General features: G+C 32.7%; 1 protein-coding gene across 1 annotated transcript; it reads right to left on the bottom strand.

The window, feature by feature from the left end:
* Positions 1 to 1,763: 1,763 nt before the first annotated feature.
* LOC131619882 (meiotic recombination protein SPO11-1-like) lies at positions 1,764 to 5,296 on the bottom strand. Its single transcript, XM_058890946.1, has 15 exons — positions 5,230 to 5,296; positions 5,050 to 5,149; positions 4,877 to 4,950; positions 4,688 to 4,789; positions 4,125 to 4,198; positions 3,945 to 3,961; positions 3,388 to 3,457; positions 3,271 to 3,307; positions 3,088 to 3,135; positions 2,929 to 2,987; positions 2,824 to 2,855; positions 2,554 to 2,659; positions 2,262 to 2,382; positions 2,110 to 2,173; positions 1,764 to 2,018 (listed from the first exon to the last, which is right to left on the bottom strand). Exons 1-15 carry the CDS (start codon positions 5,294 to 5,296, stop codon positions 1,892 to 1,894), a joined length of 1,098 nt encoding a protein of 365 aa, XP_058746929.1. The 3' UTR covers positions 1,764 to 1,891.
* Between the last annotated feature and the right edge of the window lie 5,364 nt (positions 5,297 to 10,660).

Raw genomic sequence — 10,660 nt, 5'->3', positions numbered from 1 at the left:
GATCAAGTGAAGCTCTTGGGATACCTTGATCTGGCTCAAGATTAAGGGGGAAGAAGATTCAAAGGATCGACAAATTTGGTTTATTGTTTATCGCTTTGCTTTCTTCTTTGTATAAACTGCTTTCAACATTAATGGAAGATTTCCCAATTTCAGTTTGGAATTGGGGGCAGACGTAGTCGTAGCGAGGACGATCGACGAACTGCCTAAACAAATATCGTGTTCTTGTCGCTTTTATCTTTTCATTTAAGTTCTGTTCATATTTGGTTATAATTGCAAATTGATCAACGATTCGAGTGTTAAAATTGTGAATTAAGAACTTGTATAAACATCACAATTCATCACACATTGAATTACTATCAATTTTATCATTATCACCAAGTGTTTGTGATTTTGCTTCTTTCACTATTACTGCATTGCAAACATCGTTCATCATATAAGAAGTTAATCGATTTTCATTAGAGCAACATATTGATTCTATAGGGTATTCTCTTATCGTTTATCTCAAGCTGTTTAGTGGTTTTAACACATATACAATCGTTTCAATAGTGATCCGGAATAGACGCGAGTCGATTCAGAACCGCTTTCGCTTAAAGTTCAATTAATTCCGAAAAACTGTGAGATATCTATTCACCCCCCCTCTAGATCCTTAGGCCAGCGTCTAACAATATATATATATGACAATTATAATTTCAAATGTTTTTTCTTTTTAATTTGCGTATCTTTTATATATATTTATTAACCATCGTTATATATTTATTTATTATTTATATCGACTTTGCGTGACTCGTGCGAACACACGAGTCCTTTACTAGTTGTATTGATAATTTGTCCTTGCAATTTTCTTAAAATCCAGTACTCGTGATTTTATTGATGACCCATTATGTTTGAATTTGCGTATGGAAGAGATAAAAACCGTCTCCGACTCACCCTATTAAAAAATCCATCACCAACTACTTCGCAATTTACTAACCAACATCCTTAACCTATATTGTATTAGTACACCATTTAAATATGGGGTCATTGTGGTTGTCATCGTTGACAATAAATTTGAAGAGTTGTATGCTGTTTGATTTACATAAAGTTTCTGGGTTTGATAACACATGGTCATTTTATAAGTTAAGAGATATACTCGAAGTATAGAAACTAACTTGCTTCTAACTTTCATTTTTTTCGTTAACAAGAATGGGACTTATATCAAAATCAAAATCTGAAAGTAATATGGTTGAAAAACAAAAATAGCTACAAGAAAACATTTTAACTGTTCAAGTGATAAACGATACTATTATTTAGACAAATACATAAAATTAACATAATACAACTGCACTTTTGAAATGATTTAATCACCTATCTGGCATTTATCACACATTATTTCAGTGAATCGTTTGAAATTGACATGTTACATTGCAGGTTATATTTATTTATAGCAGTATAGCACCTTTGGTATTGAATTTATCTACGCATTTTTCCTCATGTTTCTTAGTATTGTATGCTCATTATCATTTATGTGGTGAGTGAATGAAAGAAGACCAAGTGAATAACAATTTCAAAGATCTTTATATATCTTTTTGCTTAAAGCATAGTCTCAATCCTACACCCTTGGTAACAACAGCATGTAGTATCTTTAATTGGTAGACAAAAATTGATCAAAGATTCTAGACTGACCCCCCTGCTACTCTAAAATACCAAATGAAACCATTCTATAATCTATGGGTAATTTACACATTGCAAAAGGATATCAACTCTGAAAACTCACAACCCTGGTATATCAATATGCAATAAAACATTTAAATTGAATTAGAGGAGTGCATGGATCTTCCAAAAAGCAGAACAAATGGAAAAACATAATGAAATGTGTGCAACCTGTGCGCAAGCCCATTTCTGGAACACGCTGCTAGATGTTAACTTGACCGTGAATTTTGGATGGTATATAAGACTCTGTCAAGAAAGAAACCGCGTGCACGGATAAAGCTTCAATCTCAAACTTCACTCCTTTCTCCAACATCATTTTGAGCTCCAACCTTCATAAAAAACATTAAAATTAGACAGGCTATAAAATCTCAGACCAGTTGGAAAAGAAAAGGACATATCATGGAATGTATATGAATATACCTCCATTGGGGGACCTCTCTTTGGAGGTAGCATCTAAGCAACATGGCTTCAATTTTTCTCTTATCTAATATGAATATCAAAGACACCAAATTTATCAGATAAAATCGGTAACTATGCAAATCGGAAGCATTACATGTAATATCCCTAGTTACCTTCAACAGTCAAAGGAAGGAGGCACTGCTTTGGAACAAAGTATTTCTCAGAATCTGAAGGAAAAGCTCCAACCCAGTATATCTCTGGGACACGAAGATGTTTCGTGTCATAAGCCATTTGCTAAAAGAACAGTGGAAAATGGATCAGTCAAACGGACTACAAAAAGGAAACTTGATCATTAGACAGAAATTCAACCCACTCAACAATCCAATATATTTCAGGTTGAGAGTCCTGTAGTTAATGATATGCATGTTGAAGTACATCTGATCAAATAAACTTGCAAATACTAACCATTGAGCCAAATTTATAAGTGGTTAAGATATCAAAGCCATAAGGATCACAATCCACCAAGCAATAAGCAGGTATGTGCAAATTCTCAACCAGAAGCCGCAAAAACCTGTTAGGATACAAAATGCATAAAATTAAAAAATACCAACTATGTACATTTGCAACCGTGCATACAAATAACTAGACACATTCATATTGTACACTACAAAAAGGAAAGCAGGCATATGGCTTGACAGCATGATATCTTAGGAAAGTGCAAGAGCATTTTCACACCTTCTTGTAGGAATATCTGGGTAGCCTCTTCCCTGTACAAAGATAGAATTCACACAAGCGAAGTACTGAAGCAAAACTAAATAAGGTTTTCGGAAAATTGCTTACAGAAATGACAATGCAATGGTTTGCGTTGCAGAACTGGTCATTTGCTAATCTCTGGAAAACTGCAAGTTCAACATCAACTATCTTTTCAATAGAAAGTTATAGGAAAGTACCTTAACATTTCTCATTTTTTCACTAAAAAAAAAAAAAGAACTTCGTTACCTGATTCTTTCTCAACAACTAATATGTAGTCAGCAACACTTACAATATCTACAGACAGGAGTTAAGCGTTTAGTCGTTTATCCTCTGCTGTTGCCACTTTTTTTTTAAGTTGATATCTACAAAATATAATCATAAGGAAACTAAACAGATGCAGGATATTCATTCACCCAGAAAATATGATACCTTTAATTTCTTCGACATAAACAGGAATAGGGTGAGCCTGCAGAAAAGCTAAATATTTGCATGTAATTTAAAAGGTAAAAATAAATTACTACATTAAGGTTAGTTCTTAGTTCTTACTGTGTTGGGAGAACTTATGCAGTCAAATATTTTTTTTCCTTCGACAAATCTTATCCAGCCCATAACTAACCTGTAGCAGAAACAAGTTTGGTCCATAAGTCTTATTAGTCTTATTTGAATAGGAGTCAAACAACATCATCAGCCTTGAAAAAAGTGATTAATAACTGTTAATGCAGCAGAGATACAAATTTAGATGACTGAATCCCACATATGGCATCCCCATTAATGTTACAATTTCAAACACAGAGTAAGAAGAATCATAATGAAATTGTATTTTATCACTGGCATCATTATGATATCAATGAAATTTATGAAGCCAACAGAAGATACAGAGTTCCAAAAAAAAATAGAATAAAACTATTGTTTGAAGTTCATAACTTTTAGATGCATCAGGGAAGGGATTCAAAACATCAGTGGCAATAATTTGTTTAATACAAAATTTGCACACAGCACAAAATAGTTTCACAGGGGAAAATAAAACTATCACGGTTGTTCATATAAAATGAACTCTGACAGAAAAGTGCATTTTCATGAAAGAGCGTGATCTCATTAAGTACCCATTTCCGGCAGAAACCTACAAAAAATAAAATGAAAATATGTGGTTAGCTTGCTATTTGAAATGAATTTGCAGCAAGGCATAACATAAAAATCATTTCAAGTTTTAATCACCAAATTAACGGAAGCAAAAGAAAAGAAAAACAGAAATAAATTGATAAAGTGAAGGAGAAAAAAACTACCACATTGAGGTTATGGCGACTGCACTGCATAAAGATACATATATCATTAATAGCACGGTCCACAACTGATTGGCCTGCAATATGAAAATAAATAGAAGAGTACATGAAAAGGAAGTCAATATCTGCCAAAAAAGAAATAAACCTTTACCCTACAAATAAATCTTTCAAGAACCAACAATAAATAAATCACGGCACCAACTTTTAAACAATCTCATAAATAAGATAATGATAACTTAAGCCTGAATACAATGAAGAATCTAAATATATTTCTACAAAATTTTGTCATAATAAGAAGACATCTGAATAATTCATAACAATTATTACCTATGAAACACTGATACAAACACGGACACCGGACACGACACCGATAATGACACATCCACACTGGTAATTATTTGAAAAATAGATAAATTGAACGTAATCACAACACAAGTGTGGAAACACAAGTGTGGACACTGACACACATTTTTTCAGAGGTGTCAGTGCTACAACGGTAGTTATCTATTGGAAATGAATACAAGTATCAAATATATGATCCATGTTGCAAAATTGTGAAGACTCACCCAAAAACACAGAAGGATGCATGTAATAAATATCTCTCTTGGAACAATGTATGTTCTCTTGCAAAAGCTTCTGAACAATGAGCAGAACTCTCAACATGAAATCTAAAAGCAACAAAACAAAAACTCAAAACCTAGAGAACAGTAACACAGAAGAGAACAATGAGCAAATTCAGTTTACAAACTCAAAACCTAGTCTGTGAACGTGCGTTTCCTTGCAAAGTGTGAGAACTTCCTTGCCACACGGCAAATTGGAACTACAGAAACTGCATTGAAGAACAGAGAAGTTAAACACAAATGAGAATGAAGAAGAATGCGATCGAATAAATCGAGATCGAGAGAGTCCGGATTAGAAATGAAGAAACCAGTTGGAATTTGGAAGGATGCAGTGATTTCCGAATCGATCGAGGAGAATGATCGGTGACTGTCCATTGGTGAGATTCACCAGTAAACCTCGAGTGAATTCTGAATTAGAAAACGAATGTGTTTGAATTTTTAGGTTTAGGGAAGCTAGATATATGATTTTCATGAAGAAGAAGATGAACCTTTGATTTTGGTGAGTAGAATCGCGGTCACTGGTTGTGATTCCGATTTCATCGACTTTCCCTCCATTTTTCGTTAATCTTCTACTTCTTCCCGTTTTAATTTCAAAGTTGATCAACTTTTATGCAAACACGCGCGCAAATTATTCACGTTTCTTTTGTATATGCCTTATTTACACTCGCTTAGCTTAGCTATATGGGATGCAATGGAGTGAAATGGTGCTCCATTATTTAATCATTTTATCATTTAGTGATATGGTGACTTCTAAGACTATTTACAATGGTTTCCAAATTCAACACCCTACTTTTTCACTTTTTATACTCCACATCATCTTCTCTCTCTTCCACCTAATAATTCAACACACATTCAACTTTTACTCACTACAATAGTTTTGTTTAATAAAATTCAACACCATACTTTACCACCATTCACAACACACTGAAAATGCAAATAATCACAACAACCAATAGGATTTTGCAAAATATTGTATGTGACCTCCACTCTCATTCATTCAACATGTTGAATTCTTTCAACACAAAGTAATCCACGTCATATTAAACAAGCTATTAAACATATCATTGCATGAATTCAACAGTTGAAAAAAAATTTCAACACCCCATTGTACATAGTCTAAGGTGAGGGTTTTACTAAATCCCTCACCCATGTACCACTTATTTTAGCTATTGGATGCCTTTAAGAACTCAATAGTCATTACTAGAGTGTCAAATAAGCCCAATTTTTTAAAGCCCCTATTTTTTGGCCCCACTAAAGCCCTACTTTATTAAGCCCTTTGTTAATGAGAAATATTTTAGGCCCCATAATTTTAGGCCCCTTAATTAATGTGTTATTTATGGGCCCTATTGAGGGGGCCTTATTTTGTTTCAAAAATTTCATTTCTAGCTCCAATATGGATTATTATTCTTGTAATTTGTAAAGTAGGATTACATATGCAGAAACAGTAACAAGTCTATGTTTTACAAACTAATCCTTTATCCCTGAACAAAGTTCCTCCATATTCCATATTTATGATAGAACCCTAAATCTATTAATATTGAGCCCAATATGGTAAAACCCAAACATTATTTTGAACCCAATTTGAGCCCAATTTGTGAATTTTGTTTAAACTTTATTTTCCTGTGTTGTATTTTAAAGTGAATATGATGTGATATACTTATGGTTAAATGCTCTAATTTGATTTTGGTAAATGGCATATAATTGCATAATATTTTCTAGCTGGACTTGAGTGATTAAAGATTGATTTTTTTATTTATTAAATATTAACTAATTTAAAGAATGAAATATATTAGTAATATATTTCTCAATCCTGCCTTTGGTCCACCTTTGGGAACTATTACATGCCAATAATAGTTAACAATAGTAGGAGTTAGTTGATCAAATGTAATTTGCATGTATCTTGTTTCTGATAATAAGCCACCAAATAATATAGTATTTTTCACTCTAGGTACAACTTAATGCTTAAATTTAGATTTAGAAGTGATAGTAAATTATTGAAATTTATGCATACTTGTGAATCTAGTTCTAACTAAAAAAAAATTTAAAGTTAGCTTGTTTATTTTTATAATATTATTTTTCAAAATTAAAATTTTATTCTTATTTTAAAAGAAATTTTTAATTTTTAATTTGGGGCCTTGGGCCCCTTTCTAAATTTTGGGGCCTTATATGTTTGGGGCCTATATATTTGAGGGCTTGTTATTCTCAAATTTTTTGAAGCCCCCTCATTAAGTGGGCTAGGGCTCAAATTTTTTGGCCCCTTGAATTGACACCTCTAGTCATTACCACACAAATTTGTTCGTCATCACATAAAAATTCTCATTCATTCTCTTCTCCTTAAGCATGAAGAACTGAAGCTTGAATGTCTTCAATGTCATCCTTGTTCTCATTCACTTACTTCATACTGTAATAGAAAAGAATATGACCTTCCCCATCCGTCCCTTCCTTAAAGCCCCAATTCCTTATCCATTATCCTAGATCACAATTGCTTTGGTTAGTTAATTAAGACTTCCTACAATTTAAATCTATTTTTGTCAACTTCATGCCCTCTTCCACAACCTCTTCAAATCTTAATTTATGCAATTCCATGATTTTGTAATATGAATTATTTTAAACATAACAGTTACAGATAGAGGTTAAAAGAATATGCGACACCCAATAAGAACATTTGAACCATTCTCTATGCACTGTGTTTAATTTTTTTATTTGAATGAATCCTATCAAGTAGCCGGAAGCTTGAAGTCACAACTAATGAAACTAAAAATGAGAAAGAATAAATCTCATTAATGCCAAAAACAAAAGTGAGTTAATTACAAATCTTAAAGGAGGGAAAGCAAAAATGAAGAAACTTGTTGCTATGTAATAATGAAAATAATAATGAGAATAATCAATTAAACGATGTTGTTTGACATTAAATTGAATGGAAGAAAAGTTATGGTGTTGAAATTTCTGTATGCAGAGACATTTGTAGAAGTAGAGCAAAAGGCCATATGAATCTCACTGACAGGTAGAAAGGGGAAATTAAAATAAGAAATATTTGGTGTGATGAGTACATAGTAAGATTTTATGTAACTGCTCGATCCAATGGCCAGCAGTCATGGTCCACTATGAACCACTTAATTGGTGGTTTACCCTAGACACCACGATATATATTTTTTCTTTTTTATTTAAGTAGAAAAAGTTCCGTCTTAAAATTTTCAAACCATAAAATGAAATCTTCATTCTGCTTTTATTTTGTGATATTTAAACATAACCTTAGTGTTTTTTTTAAAATATTCGATCGTAGAGGTAGATGAACACATCAAATCAAAAGTTTACTAAATGTGAAAAATCAATTCTCTATGATATTTTTGACATTTTCAAATGAGATGACATCATCGGATTGAATCCAATTTAATAGATATACAACTTAATTACCGAGAGTTATATGACATTTTATTCAAGTGCGCCATGCAGTTCAATCAATCAATGACTTTCTATCAATGACTTTGTCGGATTTTAAAACATTGGTCTCACTAACTTTTACGCAGTCATCAAAAGCTCATACACAATCTCCAAAAATTCAAACATACTACTTTGAAATTCCAAATTCGAACATAATTGATATAACAATATTGTCATTTGTGGCTTTAGGTATCTTACTAAATAAATGAAAAGCATAGGTTTATTAGTATACATGTCTATTTATTACTCACAAACCAAAATGAAATGGAATTAAGGCAACACCAAGTTATTCATTAGCAAGTAAAATCACTTGTTTGCCACTACTCTTGTCTGTGAACATTGCTTCTAATGCAGCTGGTCCACTCTCAATGCCATTAGCTATATATATATATATATCTTCAACAAATGTTATCTTCCCATCCCTAATATAAGGCAAAATTGTGTCCAAAAACTTTGGATATAAATGATAGTAATCATATACTGTGAATGCATCTACTTTGATCTGCTTAGATACGATATAGACCAAGTTTTTAATGCCCTGAGGTTCATATTGTGAGATCAATCCAGCCACCACTATTCGACCACACCGTCTCATGTTAACTAGTGCTGCTTGAAGCATGTCTCGTCCAACATTGTCAAAATATATGTCAATCCCATTAGGAAAGTACCCGTCAACAATTAAAACAGAACACAAAATTGTATATGTTTAGCATTAAGTACAAAAGAAGCCCAACAAAAAGTGAAACCTAAAGCAAGATAACTAGTTTATGAATAACTAAGCTAAATGCTAGTTATGCACTTCTTCAATGTTGCATCTAGGTCTTGTTCCTCCTTGTAATTAAAAGCCTCATCAAACCCAAACTTGCTCTTCAAAATTGTAACCTTATTTATATGTGAAAACAAAACATTTTTTTGATAAATTCTTTGATCAATTTGATGTTGATGGAAGAAGATTTGAAGTGAGTTGAATGATTTTGAGAGAATGTGAGTTGAGAGAGTTTTAGAGTTGAGAGGTTTAGAGTTTGAGAAAGTAAGTAAAAATAATTTATCTGCCACATTTTTTGATATTGGTTCACAATTTTCAATTCTCATAATATGCCGAAAAATTCTTTAATAACTACTTACTTAAACACAACACTTGAACTTTTGTAAACAAGTTATATATGTTTTCCTTCAGGGACTTATTTAAATACTTAATTTTTTTTGGTTTGAATTAAAGGCCTGTTTTAAAATTAACAAAGATCGAAGTCAACACTGATGCTACAAAGTTTAGTTAGTTAATTTTGGTGATATGATAGATTTTGGTTTGGTTAACCATCATTCGATTTGGTTATTGAATTGTTTTTAACAAATTATGCGGTTCAGCAAATGAAAGTAATGATTATGTTATTTAACAACTGTTCGGTTCAATTTTATAGTTCGGTTCTATGGATTTTTTAAACAATCCTAACGACTATTAAAAGTTAAAACAATGAAATTGTCCATTTCTTTGAAAAATGGGGTATCCTTACTCCAAAAATACATGCATGAACTTACTTTATGAAAACTCTTAATAACTTTGTGTTGGAATGCAATAAATGAACACAAGTAAGAGCTAATATGGAGATGAATTTGAAAAGGTTCATCTTAAGTCTCACATTGGAGGGAACACAAATATTAGTAGTGTATATATATATATATTCCAACTTGAACAATTGTTGTTGGGCCCAAGGGCACCTGCAATTTTATAAAGGAGTGAGGACACACCACTGTGCCAAGAAGACACACGCGCGCCGCCGCCGTCCGGCCGGTCGGCTCGGTCCGCATGAATTAGTTTTTTGGTTTTGGAACCGGAATTAATAGAAATTAATTATCATTGAATAATTAATTAATTCGGTAAAAATTAAATACTATTAAATAAGAAATTAATTAATATTTAATATTAATTAATACGAATTGGTGACGTGTCCTTAGACCAAGTCTTAACCTAGATTTTGACTAGGTTACTTGTCCTCCAAGCTTGCTGACCAAGTAAATAACGGCTATATTGACTGGGCCGGATATATTTTCGCCCATGTTTTGGTCCACTCGGTTGGATCTTTTTGGCTATAAATACTTTCCTTTCGTTCATTTGCTCACCACTCCAGAATTCACAACCGAATTCTTTCTCCTCTCTCTACTCTGCTTCATCTATATTTTCTTTTCTGATTTTCGACTGGAATTTATTCCAGATACTACGACTAATTTTTTTAAACCATCTGAAGGTGTAATTCGAACGACACATCATAGTGCAAGTGATTGTCGAAACGGGCTGTTTTATCCTGGAGACGTCATCGTATTTCGAACTGCTTTTCATTATTACTGGCAGTACGGTGAAACGTCTTAAAGAAAGCGACCTAGTACGCGACTCGTCCCGATAATTTTCTTGGTGGCAATATTTTCTAATTCGAAAAACAACACTCTGCATTGAAAATAGAAAGGGTGGAAGACAGCATAACA

Source organism: Vicia villosa, linkage group LG1 (assembly GCF_029867415.1).
Source record: "Vicia villosa cultivar HV-30 ecotype Madison, WI linkage group LG1, Vvil1.0, whole genome shotgun sequence".
Taxonomy (NCBI): Eukaryota; Viridiplantae; Streptophyta; class Magnoliopsida; order Fabales; family Fabaceae; genus Vicia; species Vicia villosa.
The sequence above is the reverse complement of the archived record's forward strand: the minus strand, read 5'-3'. Positions and strand labels throughout refer to the sequence as shown.